The sequence below is a fragment of the Monomorium pharaonis genome, chromosome 9, assembly GCF_013373865.1.
Source record: "Monomorium pharaonis isolate MP-MQ-018 chromosome 9, ASM1337386v2, whole genome shotgun sequence".
Lineage (NCBI taxonomy): Eukaryota > Metazoa > Arthropoda > Insecta > Hymenoptera > Formicidae > Monomorium > Monomorium pharaonis.
In genome coordinates, this window is record NC_050475.1 from 15,597,850 (window position 1) to 15,623,035 (window position 25,186).

At 42.9% G+C, this 25,186-nt stretch overlaps 1 protein-coding gene across 12 annotated transcripts in view; it reads left to right on the top strand.

Annotated features, from left to right (window-relative positions):
- The window catches only part of LOC105832990 (polypyrimidine tract-binding protein 1), a 304,112-nt gene that overhangs the window by 182,048 nt on the left and 96,878 nt on the right, over positions 1-25,186 (top strand). For 11 of the 12 annotated variants that reach the window (XM_036292445.1, XM_036292444.1, XM_036292451.1 and 8 more), the window contains one exon: positions 23,955-24,104. In XM_036292445.1, coding sequence (XP_036148338.1) covers positions 23,955-24,104 — 150 coding nt within the window. Of the gene's footprint in view, positions 1-16,541; positions 16,921-23,954; positions 24,105-25,186 lie in introns of those variants that run through there. The other variant, XM_036292448.1, reaches the window with a different exon arrangement.

Consider the following 25,186-nt stretch of genomic DNA (forward strand, 5'->3'; position numbering starts at 1 on the left):
GGCTGAATAAAGCTTCGAGAGAGAGAAATGAGTGAGCGAGAGAGAGAGAGAGAGAGAGAGAGAGAGAGAGAGAGAACATACAGCTTTCCGCTGCCTCCACCGTCATATTTCCACTACCTTGCCTTCAAGGCTTTCCTCTCGATATCAATCGCTCTGGATTCGCCTTCAGATTTGTCCTCCTCTTCAGCAAATCTCCGCGGAACGACTGTTCCCATCCGGTTGGGATATCGTATCAATCGAGGACGAGTAGAGCCCCGAGACAGGTTTCCCGATCGTCACCGGTCACTTAGGATTCTTTACCCAACCCTTCAGCGGCAGGATGTCTGTAAGTGGCAGTCTTTTATACACTTGTCCACATCGCGGGGGGGCTGCTGCCCGCGAGTTTTTCGCGAGTATCGACTCACAATACCATCTCCCAAATATGTGTGTATACGCAATGCGGGATATGCGCGACGCAATTAATGCAACGTAACGTGACGTGGTAAGCGGTGATACCGATGATTCCCCCGGCGGGTCGATGTTACGCTTGTATCCCTCCTTGGACGGACGCACACCGGGAAATTGTATAATACCGTATTAACTCTATAACGTTGCTAAGTGGATGTGTATCCGCTTTAATCTGGATTTTTAATTCGCTCTGTAAGATCCCGTCTAGCGTGAATAATCGCGTTTGGGAAACGCGGATTAAATGCGGGTATATAAATTGATTAGTTGCACGCTCGGCTTAATGAGGACCGTGTAATTTACATTCCGGCCGTTGTGAATTGCTAATTTTAATAATCGCGAAACTGGACTCGCTGAAACGTAAATATTTCTCTATCAGTGTCCCATTTCCGTTTCGTAAATAACACTCGATATAGAATTAATATCGCAATTTGTATTTCCATCAGTCAGAGCGGCTTGATGAAGGCCGTGGCGATTCTTTCGAAAATTCAGCGTTTAATCTTCCATCGGTCTCTATACGCGTTTCATGAATCTGAATTAACTTTCCGTAAAGCGCATTTTATGAAAAACTAGAAAAACAGTTGCATAAATAATATCGATATGTTCGCGAGCATTTGTTGAGACTTGAATAACGTTTACATCTAGTTGTATTTGACCTACGGATCTTAAGAATGAAGAAAATAAATTATCCCAAAAAACAATATTTTAAAAACTGCATAGAGAGTAAAATGAAGAGGTTATTATGTCTGTGAACATTATATCCGTTACAAAAAATCTCAACTTCCACTTCGTCTTGTTTTAAGCAAGACTGTTAATTCCTCCGCGTGTCGATCATTCGATTCTACCGAATATCCTTAAATTTCGTAGAGAGCGAAGACCGAGATCTTAGGACGAGCCGAATTGTGCAAAAACTACTTTGGTGGCGTGTTCGCTACTGCTCTTTATTAGAGCGACAACGGATCTTCTTTGTCCCCGTTTCTTTTTGATGTACCATTTTCTGCCTCATTCCATCCCATTATCCACGAATAGTAGCCATGTCACCACTTAAACGCGCGTCCGCGTGCTTAACCCTCGTACCTGAACATATACAGAGGACAAAAGGGGGAGAGTGAAAGAGAGAGAGAAAACACCAGGAACATGAGGGCTTCGTTAAGAGTGTTACAAGATAGTCGATTTTATTGGTTCTTTACACCTCTTTTTGATTTTCCCTCTCAATCATTTTTTAAGACATTTGGGATGATCCTATGAATTAATTTGTATTCTATAATGAATATAATTCGGAGCAAAACTATATGTACTTGAAAAAAAAAAAGATCTGTTTTACCTGATGAAAATGAGCAAAAGCAAAATGTTACGTACATTATACACCCATTACATCTCCCTTTCTGTCTCATTAAAACTTTTTATATGTTGTAATAATACTAAAAAATGTTTTCAACATTGAAATTGTATTTCATTTTTATATAAAAATAATTTAATTAAATAATATAATTAAAAACACTGTCTTGCTATATATGTACATAATGTGTATATAAAATTCGAATTAGAATTATAATGTAATGGATTGGATTTCCATGTAAGTGGATTAATATATATCCTTCATATAAAGATTTCAGAAAGCAATTTATATCGATCACAAGCATGTATTTTTCCTGGCTTTGGTGGTACGTTAAGAGGTACGATAAGATTGGATATTTATTCTCTGACGATGTTGCTGCCATTTGCTCGATTAAGGGCGGCGGAAGGTCAATGCGAACGACATTTTTGTCGGATTTCCGGAGCGGCAATCTAATTCCGAAAGCGCCCAAGAAAGCCGCAATTCTTTTTCGCTCCCGTATTTTTTGTCCATCTTAAAACTGATGAATAACAAAAATTCTTCAAAATAGACAAGTGAAAACTTGGATTCCTCACGAGTTCGCGAGATGCGCAGGAAACAAGACAATTTCTACATACTTCTCCTTAAAGTATTCGATCAAAATGCGATCGAAAGGTTCAAGAAGCGGGGCTATACTTAATATGATATTTGTCGGAAATTTCCATCCGATATATCCGTGCGGAATGTATCAATTGTGCGTTTCTCGTTTCTACATTCTCCGCTAAAAGAATGTCCATGCTCTTTCACGTCTTACTGCTGGCTACCAATAAGTTGACGTAGCCGTGTCGGGAGAAGCGGCGAAGTATTCGAAATTGCTGGCTGCGCGTACGCGATGCTGCCCCTGTTCCATTCTCCCCGCGAATCCCGGAATTTTATATTAAAAACCCGTGTATGTATATATATGTCGGCAACACCGGGATGGGCCAATCACCGACCTGGGACGTCTGAAACCGGACTAGAAACTTCTCGCTGGCGTGTCTGACATATTTCACGTCGGAATTTTTCTCTCCGAATGCACCGGAACGTCGGGCACGATTTTCGAATGCCAGTCCCTCGTGTGGATAATCTCGATTTCTCGATTTAAGAAAGGTAGTATCACATGATGCCGTGCGCCTGGCGAAGAATCGGGTTTATTCGATTGGCAAATATTTCTTTTTGCAGCGATTAATCCGAGTTTGCACGCGATCGAATATGTTTCTGGAATTTTCTTAATTTTTTTTTCTTTTTAGGATAAAGAATTCGAGAATGCAATCTTATAGCAGCGAATGGTAACTTCGTTTATTTATCGTGTATCAGTATGCTCAACTTGGGACTTTTTTCAACATTCGATTTTGTACGGACATGAAATATAAACGAATCTTGTGAAACAGTCGATATATTTAAGTCACTTAATTGTGGTATTTGGAACAGAGTTGCGATCGCCTCTTGTACAGAATCTCGTGTCAATCTGTTCAAAATTCGATGAGAGACGGGACTGCGTTGCATTTAGAAACATCAATTAATGGAGCTTATGTCAAATCCAAGCGACGTTGAAATCGAAATAGACAATGAAGGGGATTGTCGAATTAGGTTACGACTGAGCCACGATGCTATGGCTCGGAAATAGACAAACCGCATATTCCCACAACGATTGTCGATGGTGATTCTGTATTTAAAAATACACCGTCTCATCTACATTAAGCGACATGTAATTATTGGAGAAAAATTAGAAATCTTTGAAATCGTTCTGGAGCCAAACACAATAATATTTTAATTTTACTCTTAAATTTTACTCTATTTTTGTCATGTCGCACATTCTTTCGTTTCGATATAAAATAAAAAAGATCCTTAAAAGAATTTTTCTACTTAATGTGACTCATCCTTGATTCGTCGCGATAGATTTTCTGTATAAATAACTTTATTTGCACGTGTGTGTATGTGTGTTGCATAATACAATTGTAAATCCCTGACATCCAACCGCGCGTCCATTACGCGATCACAGAGGCGCTCTGTCATCCGCAGAGCCACACGACAGGTTGATGTCGAATAAAATCTCAAGACGGGCGAAACGAAGCCAAGAAGCGTAAATAGAAAAAAAAACCCATTCTTTTGTGCGCGACCGCTCGACTTCGCCAATTTGCTTCGCTTCTTCGCCATCGGCCATCGTATGCGTTTTCTTTCTTTCTCTTCTATCTCTCTCTCTCTTTTCCTCCCTCTTCGGCATGACCCACCGCTACCAATATGGATCCGCGGTGCTCGACGTCGACGTATATAATCGCCCAGGAGGCAACGACAACGGTAGGACAGTGTGTGGGGTCGGTAGCATCAGCCCGGAAGGTACAAAAGAATCAAAGCCCCGGCGACGTAATGGCGGTGTGTCCGGCCAGTAATATTACGAATGGGCTGTGCTTTCGGTCCGAGTGACCTCACAAAGCTGTCGTTTAGATAAATTGCTTCCACCCGCAGCCGTCGTCCCGCCGAGCATCGCCACGTGAATCACAGGAGCGCACGAGTAAGCGACGATTGACGGTTTGCTTCTCTCGCCGGACGACTGTTAAGGAGTTACGTAGAACCAAGATTGACGCGCCAAACCAACCGTATGACGTGTTTCATTAGGATATATTTAATTAGAGTATCGGGAAAAATTTCTATATATCTCTCATAATTATTCTTTTTAAAAGGTGATTATCTTAAAATAATTATAAAACAATATATACGTTGTACTGAAATAATAAATACGTTATTACATCCCAAATAATATCTTAACAAATGTAATATTACATCTACACACGAAAAAAAAAAAGGGTTTTATAGAAACAAAAATTTCAGAATTGATTTTGAAAATAATCTCTTTGGACGAACAAAATTTTTAGATACTTTAGCAAAAACTTAATGCATTCTTTCCATATAGCTAAATATCTACAGTTGTAAATTACGTCTGTAGCGTACGTTAATGGATGATAACTCGATCTCCACCTCTGAAATGCCGGACGACGCTCGACGGCGCGATCGAAACGTTCATCCTTATCTTGTTATCGGGCCAGGTGGTCGCCGAGTAACCGGACGTTATTTTCCTCCGGAGGGGAGGAAAGAATTTTTCCCTTTCTATTACGGGGGGTTTAATGCACTGACGTCACATTGGCTAACGAACTCGATAACGATGAAAGTAGCGTTAACGATACAGACGCGATGCTCCGACTATCTTTACGGCGGCTTTTATTTGCCGGATAAGCAGCAGCTGCGGAAACGTTCTCTCGTAACGGAAGCACGCCACTTATCGAGAGGAGCGGAAGGGGAAGCCCGGTGGCGCGCGAAGCTCGTCGTTCCCTTTCTGCGACTAACGCGCGGGTAGTCGGCTTGAAAATGCGAAGGTGCGACGATGAATTTATCGACGTCTGTCGACGCGAAAGAGTGCTTTAAGACGACGGTGGAAAGCGGGAGGAGAGGGGGAGAGGGGGGGGGTGGAAAGCGCTCGGAATATTTCCATACCGCGAAAGAAGAACGCGAAAGAGAATTTTCGTCTCGCGCGTTTCCGAGACAACGATCTGCTCTCGCCATTGTCCAAGATTATCGTAGTCCCGGCGTTACTCAACTGTGTTATTCTTTTCTAAAGCGAATCTTACAAATCCGTATCCTTCTGCTCCTTGTTACACAATCGTGCGTTTACCCGTCGTGGATCTCCCATCTTTTTAAATTCGACGCGGGCATCGCGTGCGGGAGGACATAATAAATCACTCCGTAGGTACACGCGGGGACTGGAACATGTGAGGCATGTAGTAGAACTCCTGCGGAGTAGTGTGAGACGTAACAAGATTCCTATTGAGATTCAAAGCCGCCTGGAGCCGCGCCAAGCCGCGCCTTCTAAAAACGCGCGAGTAAAAGTGCACGTAAAATGCATTCGTCATGCGACTAGCTTGGACAAATCGCAATTTTGCACGCCCGACATTATTCCGAATGTTCCTCATTAGTTATTTTAGTCCTTTGCAAAATCCTTTCTTACCCAGGATATTACTATAATTTCTTTCTCCTTCTCTCTTCCTTTGTTATATCTACGTAAATAGTAAAAATTAATATCTCCTTATTCCATTTCTTTGTCAGAGAATACGCCCGCGATAATACATACAAATTTAGTTGCTGGTTGAGGGAGCATGTTTGAAACATCAAACATTTTTTTTTCCACGACGTCTCATTTTCCTGCAATTCTTATCTTCTCTTCTGAATTTTGATGCGCACTCACTGAACCGTGCATTTCAGAAGCGTAATGAAGTTGCGGTTTCTTCTAACGAGTGACCGTAATCATGCCGCGTCTGAAGTATCTTGAACTCGCGCACTGCGTCCTGAATTGTCCTTTTTTCAAAAAGAAAACGAAAAAACATCTTGATATTCGTGCACTGAGAAAAATTTCCAGAGAATAATGATCGGATTATCGTATCAAAAACTAACAAACGGATATTTAGTCGGATGGAGATCCAACTACGGTACAATGAGAATGTAATCATCGGAATGTCCGAAAACGAACGGAAATACCTATCCATCACCTTTTAAATGGATGATTCATTTTTTTCGAACATTCTGATAATTTTATTTCTAATAAAACGTAGTCGGATTTTTGTCCGATTTAAATATACGTTTGTTACTTTTCGAAAGGATAATTTGGTTGGACATTTTTCTCAGTGTACGGACATCTGAAAGGACGCGGAAATTTTTTTACAATTTGCCGAGTATTGTTCTTTGAAACGCCGAGCTTTCGCATGAAAGCACAATGTTTTATTTTACAGGATTATCTAGCGTATAATGCATACACATATTATCTTAGCCGTGAGCAATTATTCAATTATTATTTTTTCTTGTAGCAAACAAGTCATTGTAATTATAAACTCGCGCACGTAATTAGTTTACCATTCGAGAGAGACATCATACTTTTTGTGCATGCAATTAGAACGATGAGCCAGCAGCGAAATCTTTTATGACGATCCATGATTTTAAAAATTTATTTGGTGACTTTATCGTTTTTCTTAACGTACAATTTTTATCTCTTTATCGGAAAAATAATTTAATTTGATTACTGTACGATGAGTAGCCTCCATAATTTGTCAAAACTATAAGATATGACAGATAAAGTAAATCTAAATATATGATGAAATTAAAATGGGAAATATAAAATATTAAAAATATTTAAGCAGATATTATAATTTTGCGATTATTAATATTTGTTATAAGAAAATGTTTCGTAGTGCGTAAGGATTTCTGCTCGCATATAGTAATTTCGAAATAAATTAATATATAATCTAATATTAATCGGGTTTTGTCAGCCGGATACTAATGAAATCATTATTAACTAAGCCGTTCTATGCGTATGCCGAAAGAGTATGATAATGTATCAGTGATTATGGCCATATTGGAATGTCATTAATATTCGTTATTAATAATAATTTAGCCATAAGAGGGGTATTAATTATGGCATTGATAGATTATATTAAACTAGCCTGATGGAAGTACATTGATAAAATTTGATTAAACAGAGAAGCTTTTAATGGATGATATTTTTTTTAAAAAGACTGGGTTGTCACGACTGAGAGCATCCGAAATTTGTGAGAATTCACGAATTTGACTCAAAATTTTTACACGAAAAGAATTTTCTCTTAAAATTTATTCTTAAAATTATGGTAGTCGCGAGATCTGGGCTTTGAAGGATTTTACTATACTTTTAGTATTGATTAATTAGTAATGCAGATAGGCTATAAAACTTTGTTTATAAATTTTATTTTAATTTTTTTAAATTTGACTAAAATTATAATAAAATTGTTTCAAGTCGACGTTATTCCACTAATTTTGAGAGCAAATTTTAAGAAAAAACCTCCCACATAATAAATTTGAATCTTTAATATAGAGTTTTAAGATTATCAGTAAAAATTGTTATACGTCTCGAACATCTTCAAATCGACTTCGTAAGCTACGAAAAGTTTTCCATCGTTTTTCTTCGCGCGGATGTCAAATCACCGCGTCGCGGATCGTAGCTCCCCGTTAATACGTCGACAGATACTTTTCTCCGATATATTTGCGCGCATACAAGTACGTATATGCATTTATTCTGAGTTTATTCGACGCGTGCCTCGGCAACGCGTGCCTCAGATCGAATTTCCCGAACTTACAACACGTACAAACGATAATATCCCGATGAGCCCCTCCAGGCTGTCGGAACTTACTCTTGTGTTTGAACTTGTTCTACATGTTGGAGATTCTAGAGCAAATAAACCTCATCTTCTACGATATTAATCGTAGCGAAGGGAGATTCAGGCGTAATCAGACTTCGAGAGGCTTCGAGCTTCACAAACGAATCTAAGCTAATTGATACTAATGATGGTGTATGATCTTTTTTTTTTTCACGCGCCGCCTCGATGGACGACGATCTGTGCATAACGTGTTGGTTGCTGGCATGGAAATTGCTATGATAAAAAAGAATTTAGCGCGCACGCGTGGAATAGATATATAGAGACCATTTGTCAAACAAATGATGATGTCAGGTAGCTAGAAGGCTATCGATAGGACTGAACGAATGAATAATAATTTTACTCTCGAGTGACACGGCTCGTTCCTTCGTTTGCATTTAATCGAGATCAGCTGATATGCCGATATGACGCCGTAATAATACAGTTGATCCCGAACACGGCAACGAGCTCAACGCAAGTCGATGTCGTTACGTACTGCGTCATTAAATTTATGTGTACGGAGATCGTAACTCGCGAGCGATCGCGGCGCGCACGAAAGTCGGGCAACAATTAAGTGAAGTGAAAATGAAAATGCAATTAAGGCGCTCGTACAAGAGGCCGTACTAATATTACCGAAAAAATTTAAATTTGCGGTATTAGCTTTTGTTTGCGATATAGAGTTCGCAATATATGATTTATGATGCAGTTCGGCTAATCATACAGATATTTCGCAGCTTTGTTTGCACGGTGCAGTTTATGCACGTCCGAAATCATAATTGTTTTTCGATCGGTATCAGCGGCGTTTCATTAGGGAATACCGAACAAACGTAAGCGGTGGAAAATTGATTGAACTAGTTTATACGTAGCCAACGTTTTATTGACGTCATCATCGCAGTTTCAAACTAACGTCCGGTCATGATGTATAGGAGGTCTCTCACCCCCCCCCCTCTCTCCCCCGTATTACCAACAATCCATTTACCTCAATCAATCGTCGGACTAAGTTCGCGCACCTCCAGTTTCGCCTAATCGTCCGCGTGTCTCTTAGCGGAGCGGATTAGGTCTTTGTCGTCGCAAATGGGCGCGTAATCGATTCGTAACGATGGCCAGGAACGCGACAAAGCCGGCCTCCTCGTTCTCGCCCGCCGCAGCGGCGGCTCGTTTTGCGGAAAGAAAGAGGAGCGCGATTAATCACGTTGTCGTGTACAAACTGGCCAAGTTGGCGTATCCAAATATTCATTGTATCGTCCTGGCACAACGGACGCCGGTGGACATAAAGGGTGAATCGTGCGCACGGAAGGGCGAACGGTTCATCAATAACCAGCCACTCTCCGGTCGTCCCATCATCCTCGCCCGTCCCCTCGAGCCTCTCGAGCTTCGCTCCTCGTAAAAGCAATGAAAATGTACAAGTCCCCCATCATGATATTCTATCAATTTATTAACCTGCCCAGCCCGTCTACTTTTCCTCCCTCCCTCCCCTCCCTCCCCCCCCCATCGTATCTCGCGTCGATATTAATCGAGGGACTCGACTGCAATCTGGCAATTCTTATTGAGGGGTTCTTTACGGCGAATTGCGTGCCGAATGCATATTCATTGGGAAGTTGGCTTTCTTGCCGGTCGGAAGTTTGGCGGCGCGATCCGGTGAATTTAGCGATTTCAATCCTGTTCAATCTCGAAACTTGATCGTATTTCTCGCGTGGAATTCTTAAACTCGTCGGTATAATTATCACGAGACTATCACCTGCCGTGTGCAGTCAAAATTGGCTCGCATAATATGTAGATTCATCGACGTGCTCGCTTATTATCCGTCCAAGATTGCGGTACCGGGAAAATGCACGGAATCTCGATCAATTATTCGCGTATCTTTGATTCGATTTAAGACGGCACACCACGCGATTAAGGCGCGCGTCTACGCCCCTCGCTCGCACGCTCGCTCGATCGATCGATCGGGGCGGTCTATCTCGCGAGATTGATTTCTCGTTAAACTTTATCCGATCGCTAACAATCGCACAGTGATTTGATAATACCCATGTTTAAATTCGTCCCATCCGATTTCGTGCATCATTTATCGCTTCGCCGGATTCACATCGAGCTGGAAGGAAAGGAAGGACAGGTTACATATTCGCATATCGGCCGACAGGTCGAGAGAGAGAGAGAGAGAGAGAGAGAGAGAGAGAGAGAGAGAGAGAGAGAGAGATCTTTCGACAATTCGATTATTCGTATGATCTGGGACGCGAAACCACGCGAGTGTCACGGTGCATTTTGTATTTGCATATGCAATAATATCGCGCGCTTGTCGGCTGATCGCATTTCTATTTTAATGTCCTTTTTACCATTGCTCACCCCCCATCTCTTTCGCGAGGCGAAAGAATTAATAACATTATGCTCTCACTTGACAATCGATCGGACTGCCCTCATCAGGTCGATTGCATATTTAATATCTATATCGTTATCGCGCGTTCACTATTGTGTAGCCATCGTTGTAAGAAATATTTTTGCGCTTTGCTGCAAAATTGTGTGTTCCTAAAAATGTTTATTTTGACGTTTCACGAAGATACGATTATGAAGTATATTTCACAAAACAGTATATCCATGCAATTGGTATCGTTTTAAAAGTTTGCTGAACCGTCCCCGAAAATCGATAGCAACGCGTTTCTATCGGTGTGTCGAGCGTGTCGAAGCGACGAAAGAAAAGGAATAACGAGCGAATTCTTTGCTGAAGGATAGTCAAGTTAGTCGAAAAGAAAGAGGAGCGAGAGCTCTCTCTAGAGAGAGACAGAGAGAGAGAGAGAGAGAGGGAAAAATAGAGAGAAGAAAATAGGAAGTCGCAGATTGTCGGGAGGACGCGCAGAGGGTCGAATCTCCCTAGGACGGCTAGGGGGATGGTAGATCCGGCTGGATGGAGAGACGGCGACGTAATGCATATTGACGTTTTGCCGATAATTCCCGCAGCGTCCCGGCGCCAGGCGTCGAACAAGAGGAAACCCTGGGCCACAAGAGCGTTTTGTGCGCGAAGTCTGCGGATAGAATGCGTTTTCCGGGATGAGGAAACGAGAGTGGGAAAATCGGGGTCTGGTCGGGTGGTCAGAGAGACGAAGATGTTCCTGATAACGGATACCGCTTTTCGATCGAAGACTTCATCGAGGGTTGAGCACTCTCTCTCTCTCTCTCTCTCTCTCTCTCTCTCTCTCTCAAATCTGCGGTTCTAACTCCCCCATTTCGTCATTTCGAGTAGAATGATTGAAGCTATATCATAACCGGTATGTTGAGTGTGAAAGTTCTGAAAAGTCAATCGAGAGATTTGTATTTTTATAAACTATTCGGCGAGTACGTCAATTGCTCGAAGAGGCGATCGAGATTTTACACTCTGAAAATTTTTATTATGCGAGTAATACTCGATACGCGTTCGTTGATGCGTCGCGCGTGCGACACGAGCAGCGGACGATATACTCGGCTATTTTTTATAGACACATATGTTTGTTTAACAAAATACGTCCGACGTGTATTCATAAACACCGATGGGTCGCGACCAACCGCGTTGATCACCATCATCACGCTTGCTTGTTTTCGCGTTTTCGGTGCGTGCGGGCGATTTCACCGCGGCGCATCGCCGGCTGTGACAAATTTTTTTCTCTAACCACTTTGACGTTCGGCGCCACCGGGGAAAAATTTCTAACGCTTGCGAGCGATATTATTATTTTTTTTTTCGCCTCCCGACTATCGAGTTACCACTCTCGCGTCGCAATTGTCGAAAACGCAAGAGCAATTTTACACTCCTGGACGCTGTCCGGGTGTGCAAATTATTCCCCGAATGCAACAACTTCTCGTATCGTGTAATCAAGCGAAAATGGATTACTGCGCTATTTTCAGTTGAGAATCGTTCAATATTACCGATCTTGTTTACACAAAAAAAAAAACTGATACGTAGATCTATTCGGATGCTCAAGCTAAAATGTACAAAAAGTTTTTTTTGCAATTAACATACGGTTTAATGTAGACATTACAATTTTATTAATTATACGAGATTTGATGTACCGTTCAATCTTTCGTCAGCCAATAATTACGAAATAATTGGCTTCAAAATTGTTGTGAAATTTATTATTAAATATTAATGCGGCAATCGTACGAGATATATCGATAAAAAAAAAAAGGGTTAAATAAACAACGAAGGAGAATTTGCAGGGGAAAAAATGGATTTGACACATAACCGCGATGGAAAAAGAAATTAAAAATAATATCCATCGTTTTTACTAAACGCGCAGCGCGCGCGGTTCCCGGCGCGTTCGGTCACGTATTTGTAAAATTCACTCGACCATATTTACCCGATCGGCTCCTCGATCGTTTCGCCAAAACAAACCCTTCATCCGTACCAGCCCTCGGCATATGAAATTCGATCGAATTAATTAATCCGCGGTGGCAGCCGTCGTTACACTGTATATTCCCGTGCTTTTGCACGGGCTCGCAACCAGTTAATTCCGCGAGTTCGTCACAGAGCGAGAGAGATCGACCGATAAAGGGAGAGAAGGAGATCACACGTCGTGCCGGTAGCTTTCGGGAGGGGCGGGGAGGGGGAGCGAAACGACGGAAGGGAGGAGGATTGCGGAAAGCCAGGACAGCGAAAGAGCGTGGTGTAGGCGGGGAAAAAAGAGGGACAAGTGTCCCATCGAAATCGATATCGCGGCTCGCCTTCATCAGAGTCAAACCCGCACGATGATTGGGGCGATCGGTGATGGGTCGCGAGAGAGAGAGAGAGAGAGAGAGAGAGAGAGAGAGAGAGAGAGAGAGAGAGAGAGAGAGAGAGAGAGAGAGAGAGAGAGAGAGAGAGAGAGAGAGAGAACGCGAGTGCGATCGGTGTTGCGCTGGCTGCTGGGTGGTTGCAGCGAGACCGTGTGATTGCAGGCCGGAGAAGAGAGAGGGCGAGAGATGGAAACAATCGTTTGTACAACTGTACGCGAGACCAGGTGGTGGTTGCCCGCGGCGCGGCGGGTCCATGCGCCAAGCCAAACAGAAAATAACTCATTATTGGCGTTAATTAATATCGAGAACGGGGGCGCCCGCACGCTCGCAACGTCGCTTCTAACCCCCGTCCACCTCTCTCTCTCGCCTTAACCCTTCCGCTCCAACCCCTTCGGATACATTCCTCATCGCCTTCCTCTTCGCTCTTTTTCGCTACGTTTTTCCAACCGTACTTTTTCGCTACGTTGTTACCTCGCATCTCTTCCTCACACACGTACACACGTACCAAATTTTCTCGTTTCTCTTCTCTTTTCTTTTTTTTTTACCTTTTTCATCAACACCGTCGCATGATTGGGTCTGAGCCAACCAGTAGTCACCCCTTTGCCTTTCTTTCCGCCACCTTTTTTTCCCAGACGCAGACGACCAATTAATCGAACTGAAGATTTTTCTTTCGTCACTCTTGTGGAAGTTTACGTCAATAATATCAACGATTGATGTCCCTGCGCGATTCGTATATCGTTCTCCACGCTCGCAGTCGGCGCGTATTTCTGGATCGCCCGGAAAATGAGTTTAGTTCTCACACGCCTGGAGCTCAATTCCAACGCTAATTAATCTACTCGATAGCGAGAAAAAGCGAATCGATCGCTGATTCCGACGACTTAAATTATGCACATTGAAATAAATTTTCGACCGCCCGCTTTCATGAATTTTCAGTCACCGCATATTAAGTCGGGGAAAACGGAAATGAAAATCCTTTCGCTTCGTTTTTTAACGTTACATATAATTCTACCTTTCTTGATTTTAGCTTACATTGCGTATCATTTTGTATTCTACAAAGTATCATTTATTACAATAAACAGAAGTGATGCGACGAACTATGCAGACGCAGGCAGACGTGAGCAGTAATTGACAGTCCATTTCGCAAACAGGGAAAAAAAAAGAACACTTTGCGTCACACAAAGCGAATATTTATAAATATTTTACAAAGGAGCGATTCGATTGCGAGAGTTTGCCAAAGAATCCGCGATTAAAATTTGACGGCGAGGCGTTCGGCGGAAAGAGCGGATCGTCATGAAAGACTCCTCCCGTCGTCGCTGGGATCTACGTAGAGATGCACAAAGGCTCGACAACCCGGTAACGCGAATACGTACCATTGTGAGGGGCGGATGGGAGGGACGGGGGACGCCGAGGATAGTTCCTTTCTTGCCTCACTCTCGAATGCACACGGGTGCATCTGTCGAGACGCTTATCTCGGAGTTCCGTAGACGCTTCCGGGTGATCTCCACGGTAGGATCCCAGCCCCGGATTTTCGTACGGAGCGGAGGATTTGGAAACCGGGAGGCACCGCGCAGGAGGTTCGTAAGCTCTGGACCGCGTGGGTGCCTACTTGGATTTCTAATGGAGATGCGACTGTCGCCCGCCTGTTGCGCCCTTCGTCGTGGCACGTGCCGTCGAATTTAAGTGCATTCGCGCCATTAGGCTACTCGCTGGTGAGATCCGGGAAACGTGAAGTTATCGCCGAGAATGTGGGAGCTTTGCGCGATACGATTATGAGCTTTGCGTTCAGGAACGAAAACTCTGAATATATAGGCAATTGAGTCTATTGTTATGTTCGCCGGGATAGATTTACATTGTATATATTGTACGATGCAAATAGATGGTTAGATTTAGAAAGTACGTCTATTAATACGTAATGTCCACATTCGGGCGTACGTCGCATTAATTATGCCAATACAACGGCCAATCCAACGTTTTGACGTTATTAATTATCGATTGAGAATTCTAATTATACCGAATGAAAACAAAATTTGCCTGCCGTTGGTGCTGACACAAACCGGAGTGCCTTTTACGAGGCATCGGAATTTGCGAGACCTACAGCCAGCACACGCGCATTTTCTCCTCCTCTTCATTTGCATGAAATAGAATTTTTAAACGGCCCTGCAGCTTTAAAGCTTCACTTTCGTTTTAAATCGAATAAGCGCAACTTCGGGCCGGGACAAGCTGCTAACAAATTCTGCCTATCAGTCTGATCCTAATCGAAAATTTCAACGTGATTAATCCTCTGTTTACCGTTCATTCTTCCCTTCATTGCTGCTGAATTGTTGAAAGCTCATACAAGATTGAAAACAAGTCGGAGGTTTTGGAATATTCTGCATGTTATTTATTCATTATACACATTGAATCTGTATATATTTTATTTTATTTATTACATGCAGATCAACCAAGTGCGAATTTATTGAGGCAACTTTAGGAGAACGTTCGAGTAATAATTTCGAAATAAAGATACATGAGTTTGCGAGATATTTTTAGCATCGTGATTTTTTTTCTCACAATGCAGTTACATTTTTAATCACGAAGTAGATTTAAAATTGTGAGTATAACTCAAAATCTTGTAATAAAGTATTCATTTTATTTTGTTTTATTTCAAATAGACGGTTAAGTTACTAATAAATATGGATGAATGGGTTCTATAAAAACTTAGTGTGAAACTATAAAATAATATGTATAAGCAACTATCAATACATATTTTTGTTAAATTGATTAATTTACATGTGTCGTGTAAAACATTTTCCATTCTTTGATTTATGGAAACAATTTCTGATTATATTTTCTTTATATATGTATATACGATATTTAATTTTAAAAAGTTATGGAAACGCGTAGAAAAACTCAAAGTGTTTGAACAAAATATATTTAATTATGTTTTATAAATCTGTTACCTGAATATACATGTAATTAAACGTTATTCGATTCACCGATGCGCAACGGCGGAGTCGGAAGCTTCGTCGCAGATTGCGCAGAGCTAAAACAAAGAAGTTATATCAAGTCTTACAGATATCTCATTCGGTATAAGAAGTATATATGGATCAAATGATAAACACTAAATGGATATTAAATTACCTTATGATTGCTTTATCATCGTTGCCCGATGTCTTCTTTTCCTCCTCTTTCTCCTCTCAAGTGTTTTTTTCATTTGACTTGCACAATATTCTCGAAAACACGATCGCGCGAAATATTTTACGATATTCTCGACGCAAATCACGAAACGACCTTCGTTACGCGTAACTCCGACGAATAATCGTCGCATCGAAACGCTTGCGAGCCGTTGATCGCTAATTACGCAGTTGGGAATACACTATCTGTTCGTAGGGAAACGATACAGCGTTTTCTTCCGACATGGCAGCACTTGTCACGATCGCATTACGAGGGTGGATGACAACACGCGACACGAGAGAGAAAGAAAGAAAGAGAGAGAGAGAGAGAGAGAGAAGCGACCGATAACAGGCACGACCTTGCGGTCGTAGACAGACGTCGTCGCGTGTCGTAAGACGTACCGCGTGAGATTCCGGTCGCATAAAAAACGCCCTTTTAACTCACGGAATACCGAACGTACGGCAGAATTAATTCGCGCGTTTAGAAGTCGCGGCGGGGGACTAGTGTAGCGCAGCAGCCGTCACGTGACGTGCGCGGGGCCGGCGGAGCGCGCCGAGTCGCGGCGGAGCCGGCCGAGTGGCCGACGCGAGATCGACCGGGCGATGCCGCCGCAACACGTTGTTCCGTGGACACGTTCGCGCGCGGCGGACGATCGCGCGCGTGTCGCGTGTCGTCGTGCTCGTCGTCGTCGTCGTCGTCGTCGTCGTCGGCGACGGCGGGTAGCAGCGGCGGACAGTGTTATAGTCGATTATGTTCCGGTTCGTCAATAAGAATCATGCGGTCGGGAGTGCGGAAATGGCGGCGGCGGCGGCGGCGGTGGATCGAGTCGGCGTCGGTGTCGGTGTCGGCGTCGGCGTCGGCGTTGGCATCGGCGTCGTCGCCGGGCAGCCGGTGCCGTTCGACGTCTATCGCGAGTCTCACCACCTGCTGGCTCTCGGCGGATCCATAGGCATGCGCGGCAGTATCAAGCACGAAACGTGGGGCAGGCGAGGCGAGCACCTAAGGATGCGCATGGATTTCCTCGACGTAAGTGCACCTTACTTCGCGCCTCTCGCCTCTCCCCCCTTCTCCCTCCCTCCCCCTCTCTCTCTCTCTCTCTCTCTCTTCTCTCTTTCTCGTCGCTACGTCTCGTTACTCCGCGACCTCGTCATTCGTTCTTTCGCGCGAAGCGCTCGGAGCAATATGGCGTCGGCTGTTGATAACGCGATCGTGGGTGGTCACGTGGGACTATGTGCTCGACTTGAATCCCGTTCTCGTCGGGATGAAGGAATGAAGTTATCCGAGAGTCCAGTTATTCGATCGCTCGAATTCGACGATGGCTCTCGATCTACTGCAGTACCACGATATCCCCTCTTATCAATTTACCAGCGAACGAGAGGTCTAAGTGAACGGCTCGCCGCGCAACATTTATCTTTGTACGAGAGAGAGAGAGAGAGAGAGAGAGAGAGAGAGAGAGAGAGAGAGAGAGAGAGAGAGAGAGAGAGAGAAGGAAAAAACGGCGAGAAGCCACCGGGTGTATTTTCCCCTCATTTTGGAAAGTGCCACGGGGTCGAGCAAATGAGGCGAACGCAACCGATCGTCCGTTATGAGAGATTGAGTTCGCGTTTTTCCCTACGTTCCCCTCTTACTTCACGCTTTATTTGACCGTCTTCTGGTCTCAAGTGTACATCACGATGTGGACCGTCTCCGCCCTCCTCCCTCCTCCCCCCTCGTTGACTAATGCCGCGTTCGATTGCGCTTTCCAGAGTCGTAATCATCGAGTTTCACGAAAGGAGAATAAATTTCGTCTCCGTCTTCGTTTCAGAAAGGAGGTATCGGGGAATTCCCCGCCGGTTTTATCGCCGCGAGAGTTCTCGGTTTATCGAAGGCAATTTGTAGCCCGCGGCGGATAATCGGGGACCTAATGCGTCGTTTATCTTACATGCCCGGGACGGGTAATAATTCGCGAATTATTAATGCAAGGCGCCACGTAAACACGATGAGGTGCGGCGACGTATATAATACGGCTGTTTTAACCTTGAGACGGAAGCGCGCGAAGCTTGATAGCGCGATTGATCTTGTGTTATATTCGGCTATAGAGCGCGAGTTGTATTTTATTTTACCCTCGCGAAACACGAACGTGAATTCTCGCGCACACCGCACGCATCTCTTAACAATAGGAGAAAATGAACGTTTGAATATGAATCACCTCTTTATCACGATCGCATTGAAATCGCCACGTGATACCTCGCCATTATACTTTAAATATTCATTGTTTAATTATGTTGGACAAGTACGCACTCCTATATTTGATTTATACCGCTGTTGTGATACACCTTTAAATTTTTGTATAATAAATTTGGTGGGAATAATTTAAATTACATTTATTTTTTTAGAAACACGGATCGCGGTTTTTACAAAAATACGATTATTTTACACTGTTGGAAAAATTCTCGCGTTACAAGAGAGAGTGCATTTAATAACGTGAAATTTTGTTATATTCGTAATATAATAACAGATCGCATTGTACTTGTTTATTTTTCTCTCTCTCTCTCTCTTTCTCTTTACATTGCATGTATCATTAAGCCAACAGTTCCATGAATATTATTTTTCTACACAGGTAACTAATAACTCTTATGTACTGCGTAGGAAAAAAGTACCGGAGCTACCGCTACGCAAGTTTGATATTTATAATAAAGCATGATTTTGATGGCAATTATAATTGTTTTCAAACAGCGTCTTGGCTGTGCCATCAAATCCGCATCAAATAAATATTAAACTCGCGTTGCTACATCAGCTAATCTATTTTCTCCGTGCGTACACGAAAATCAATTCGTACTCTCGAATTTTATTTTTCACGATATACTAAGCTATACTCTTACGTTTAGTAATTATATATTTTTTTTAAATCCACGAATAATCGAATCGCGATTTACCAGAGATTCCCCGCGTACGTCGAAGCGTGCGAATTGAGAGATATCGATTCCCCCATTTTCCGTATCTGTCCACCATTTTCCGTAACGATCGCCTTTTAACGATCGACATGACTGCGCAAATAGGCAGCATCCGCTGCTGCTGCTGCTGCTGCTGCGGATAGCTCTCATTTACAGATACTCTTAAAGCCGGCGGCGTGATCGTTCGCTCGCAACGGCAACGGCGGTGCCCGTAAAGATTATTGGCGTGTTAACTTCACTTTTACACGCGCCTCATCTTTGGCGTGTGTACAGAAACGGCGCAAGGGACGGCGGGAGTTACGATCACGTGTAGTATCGTTCGCGCGAGATTTTCTACCGGCACTTCACGCGCCGGACTTAACGTACGCTTCAGATGTAATTTCTTGTAATACGATATCCCGGCGAATCTACAATTACCATTGCTCTCCGCTTTACGGCACCTCCGGTGTACGCCCGTGTAGAATTTTATCGGGAAACGCGCGCGTAAAGGTACATACAAGTAGTATACGCGTTTATCTCTCTCTCTCTCTCTCTCTCTCTCTCTCTCTCTCTCTCTCTCTCTCTCTCTCTCTCTCTTCGTAGCAATTATGCAATCGCGATGACATAATTTTGCTCGCCCGTGAATAATTCACGTGCGTTCGATTTTTATCGCCAAGAGAGAGCTGGGATTTAGTATTTAAATAACTCGGACGTACAAAGATAATAATACATAATGCCATTATTAATATAATTAAAATTGGAATTATTTCCGAATTATTTTGTATTATTACGGACCTTTAAATTAATCGCCGCATTCCCCCTTTTCCCCTTCTTTTTCCCGTATATCGAAATTGCCATTGGAAATTTTTATCAATCGCGCGTGTGGCGTGTATGATGACATGTAACATCGGAAAATGTATGACCCCCGTGTCAGACAAGAATGCACGCTATCGCGACCGTGCAGCGGCGCATTTGTCAATAAATCAAATCGCAGGGTCACGTTCGACTTTCGGCGGCGCCCGGCGTTGTGACGCACGACGAGGCTCACGTGGCCTATTTCCTACGAACGATTTTCCACGAATTACCTCTATTATGCTCAATTATCGACTTTGACGAGGCCTGTCCCTTCCGGACGGTAACGAGAGGAAGGGAGCCGCTTCGCGGCAAATCTCGATTTATTCTCGACTTTGAGGGGGAAAAAAAAAAGGTTGGAAATTACATTTCTCACGTTGTCGTTGTTGAGAAGCGAACATGTGCTATCGCATTAAGTAGCCGACGTTTTAAAACGTAATTAGGTGAGCAAGTCGGAACAGGTCGAGAAGCGAGAGGAGGACGATAAATGCTAACTGCACGCCGACGACGACGACGTCTCACCCCCCGTGCACGATCGAAGTGGAGAAGCTGGAAACACGTCATCCGAAGACTTGCGAAGCGAGAGAGAGAGACGGATAGTGATTCTCGGGGCCGTTCTCGACGGTGAATGAACGTCACTTGAACCGTGCACCTTGTTTACGCGACGGCCGCGTTTCTCCACGGCGATGATTTCCGCGCGCACGTCGTGGAAACGCCGAGAGCAATTAAGGCCCTTTCCTCTGGATTCGACATCCACTCACGTCGCACCCAAGACTTTTTTCCGAAAAGCGCCCGCGAAATTCCACGCCGTCGCTGTCGCGCGCCTTCCCCGGACGTTTTCGCGTTTAGGGAATCGACGCGCGCGCGCGGTTAACGTCTGCTTCGTACGACTCACGTTCTTTCTATTACGTCCGTCGTGTCGCAACGCCGTAATTATGACGTAGGAAACAAAGGAGCATTTAGAGCTCCGCCGCTGGGCTGCTCCGTTTTCTCTTCGGCCTCCTCATTTAACGGAGGAACCTTCGAAGAAAGATCGAGCGAGAAAATCAGGGAGTTATTGCCTCGCGCAGAGTTAAGAGCGTAGGGTTGTTTTCTCCCGCGCTAAGACAGGACTTTTAATCGACAGATCCAATTTGCGCGATTGATTTTTGTATTTGCTTGTACATAAGATTTGCAAGGCACGAGTAGCAACTATTAACGACATTAATTGATACGTTAATAAAGTAGTAGCATCAATCAATGGAGATTAATTTTAATTATAAAAAAATAAGGTACTTATACCCAGTATGGTCACGTACTCAATTTGGCTCACCCTCCATTTTCAAATAGTTACACAGATAACACAAATATATCGCTCAGGAAGTCGATACGATGTATTTATGCTAGCTAACTGCTCAATATCTTGTTTTTACGGCTTGTAATCACATTTTATTCAATATTAAATTTCAGAGGTAAATTTTTGCTTTGTGTAACTATCACGTAACAATTATAAATATTCACAATTTATATTGTTGTAGCTCTTTGTTTATTCTTTTCAACACTGTATTTATTTTAGGTTTTTATTGAAACATCTTGTTTATAATTAAGGAAATAAAGTTTTGTATTGTGAAACCATTATGGCCAAGGACACTACTAAAAACAATATATTTTATTAATGCACAAGAAAATTAAGATTCTGTTTCTTTATTTAATGTTTAATTTTTGATTTCTTGTCTTTCTCTAGTTAGTTGAAGCTTTTTTGACAGGTAAAAATGAAGATAAACGTCCCTTGCAGTAAATAAACACATTCATTATTTAATAAAAAGCTGTATGTAATTTTTTTCCATAAGTATGTTAACAAATGTATAATTATACATGTTGATTTTGTTATTTTGCGTTTTTTTCAAAAATACGAAAAAGAAGGAAATTTATAGCTGGGTCATATTGGATATACATGTAATTAACATGGTCAAAGGGCTATCTTTTCTAAAAAGTTTTACTATACTTATATAAATAATTAAAAATACTTCATATACTTTTTTACTTTTAGAAATGTTTTCTATTTTAAATATGACCCTTATTTTTCAATTTTGTACTCATAAAAAAAATTACAAAAATCTCCAAAGCTTAGGGGCGTACATTGGATATAGTTACCTTATAAAATAAATCTTTGAGAATATCTTCTTGTTGCATTTCCAACGATTCGCAGCCGAGAGCCCGTTTAAATCATGGCCGTTTCACTGCGACTTCGACCTGTTGAGTTAGAAACACTTTACATAACGAACTATCGTCGGCCATTCTCCACAGGGAAGCCGTCTTATTATGACATCGGCATACCGCCGCGATTCCGCACGCCAACTCGTTAATCCGATTTCATAGTTGCGTCGTCGCCGCCGTCATCGTCGTCGCGACAGTTTGTACAAGCAAGATTAAAGCGCGACGGCATGGCCGCAAAAAAGACGCCGGTAAAATTGAGGAGAACGCAAAGGGACGTCGGCAAGGGTTGATTTTTAATTCATTCGTGGGTAGTCGAGCACTGCCGGACACAACTCACTCTGTACTCTCTTTTATACTTCAGGTAACGCCGGGCAACTCCGTGTTTATGAGAGACAAAATAAACTGTTTAGCTCTCACTGGATTTTTCTAACAAGTGTTCAGACTCAATTTTGTTTTACGTATAAATTTGAAGATGCACGAATAATTTTTCTAAATAGAACGTATATATATTTCAGAAAGTCAGTCCGCAATCCTTGGTCTGTTACGTTTTTTTTTTTTTTTATACATGATATAATTGTAATTTGAATTATACATCGTTCCATTTACAAATTGATTCGGTTTACCGGGCAAACACGTCGTAACTTAAAAATTTCCATTTATTATGTATTCCATTTCGTTGCTGTGGGATATATTTCCCCCGCGTTATACATATAAACCCGCTCACGCGATTAATTAATCAACTAATTAATTAAACCAATTATCCGCTAATAACTCGTAATCCGCAAATTATTTTTAATTATCTGCCTCCTGTTCCCCTCCACTTTGTATCGATTGACACGCTTAAATAAAAATATCCGTCACTCGTTCAAGTTCCATTCCGCGGAGTAAGAGATGGAGAGGGTAAGGGGTGGATTAAGGATGGGACGCCTCTGAAATATCCATCTTCCTTAACCCGGTAAGAAACGCGTTTTCCGATCAGTTAAGCTCGAGCTAAACCTCAGCGGCGTTCCTAAGAGAGCCACGGAACGGGGTTAGGAAAAGCGGTAAGGGGAAAAAAAAAGAGGGACGAGAGAGACGAAAACCGGCGACGCGAGGTCGAGAGAGGAGGATGGATTTCGGAAGGTTCTTTCCGAAGCTAGGAAAAGGAGGAAGCGTCGTACTCTCGAGTTCGACTAGATAGAGCCGTGATTGAAAACACCGCCCCCGGCGGCACGGGCTTCGATTTAAGTACACACACTCACACACACGCGCGCGCGCGCGCGCGCAACGATGGTGTATGTACGTGTATATCTTGCGCGTTCTTCGACTTTCCACCGCGCCGCATATGGAATAATATAAGCGACCGAGATTGCGAACTCGTTCGGGAATTCAATAAGTTCCTCTCTTCCTCGCGCCCGAGAACGAACCCGCGAGGGTGAAACTTTCGCCGGACTGGCTGACCGCATTAACTTTTTTCTACTGGAACCGCACAACCCAATCTTTCGCACACCGTATCGTAAAAGCGCAATACGTCTTTCTTTTTCACTATCCGGTGCTTTTGTGAAAAATTGACATTATCTCTTTAATGTGAAGTATAAACATATAATTGTACAAACTACGCCTTTATGCCTTAAGTGTATTTTGTTAACGATCTTATTTATTGATAATTTATTGATCCTATTAGTTGTTGGCCAACTGATCTCGGGGGATAGAAGAGATTTATTAAAATTGTCCGCCAAGATCCGTGTAATGCTTCAAAGATAAAACATTTGATCCATAATGGCATAACTTTGGGCACAGGAAGATGTGCAAGATTATTACGGATATTAAAACTTATATTACAACCCGGTACGCAAACTGGGTTATTATCGTAAAATGTGTATCGAAGCGTTAAACATTACTTAGACAATTACTAAATAATGTTGTACTATTATAGGCTCGGGAGGAACAAGATTAGTTTCTTAGGTATTACATGATCCCAACATATTTTCTTATTTATACGACCATTTATATATCTTTTTTTTTTCCCTTTCCGAGCTGTATATTTATGGTGAGCTAGACATTAAGTTCTCAGCTCATTTTATCCGACGACTCACCAGGGATCCATTCCTTTTGTTCCAGGTTAAGCTCGACAAGAGTCACAGCGGCAAACCTTCCAGGGTCATTCATATCAGGAACATACCCAACGAGGTGACAGAAGCGGAGATCATTCATCTGGGTCTGCCGTTCGGCCGTGTCACCAATGTACTTGTTCTCAAGGGCAAGAATCAGGTAAGTCCAGATTAATTACATGGGCAATTATATCGCTGTTTATTTCAAATTATTCAGAAAGAGACAGAAATGCAAGGTTGTCGCTACATTGCTACTTCTTGCCGATGTAACAGCGCAAACTCTAAATAATAGTAAAGAATTAACGCACACACTGAGAAAATAAGTAATTGACTCAACAAAAAACGTTTCGTTGCAGGCTGCCTACAAAAGATATACTTAATATAATAATATCTGCCAATGCAAATATAACGGTCTTGATTGAACTATGTATTTATATTGCAATACTATATATTGTCGTATTGAGTATATATCTTTTGCCGATAGTCCGCGACAAAAGAATTTTGTTAACTCAATAACCTTTTTTCTCAGTGCAGCAAAAGAGAAAGAATTACGCGAAAGAATACCTCTATTTACTTGAATCGCTCGATCGCGGAGTCTTTCGGCGCCATCGTTCCGTATAACGGCGCCGTTTACACGTGCTCTGCGACATTGTACTCTTGCCAGATGGGACGGAGATGAGAGTGCTGCAGCACGCGATAAAGAGAGAGAGAGAGAGAGAGAGAGAATTTGTGCCGCATGAATGACGCGTTTCGACGATCGCGACGCGCATGGGTGACCATGTAATAGCGAAGACAATCGAATCGCCGATACTAGCGGTCGAGTCTAGTCGATTTGAGTAGAGTCGAGCTGGCGATCGTCCGCTTAAGCATTATTATCCATTATTAACCCGCGCCGCGCGCTCCGCTCCGCATTCCGTCTCGCGACAAAGGCGACCGTACGCTCTCTACCCCCATGGATACGCAACCCTCTCGATGTACCGTCATCCTCGTCAGCTCCGACCCGCCCGGCAGCTCGCCCTTTCTATCGACGAGCTCGTTCGTGACGCTACACGCATCGCAAGGCTATTATTTCGTACGGCGAGGGCAGGTTTATCGAGTTCCAGTCTTGGTTTATCTAGCAATGTGTTATCCGCTGTAGACGCTTGCGCTTAAACGCGTTTTCGCGACACTTTGCTTGTAAGGATTGTGGAGAGCGGATCTTTTCCTTTTGGGTTTTGTATCCCCCGAGTCTCGATTATTTAA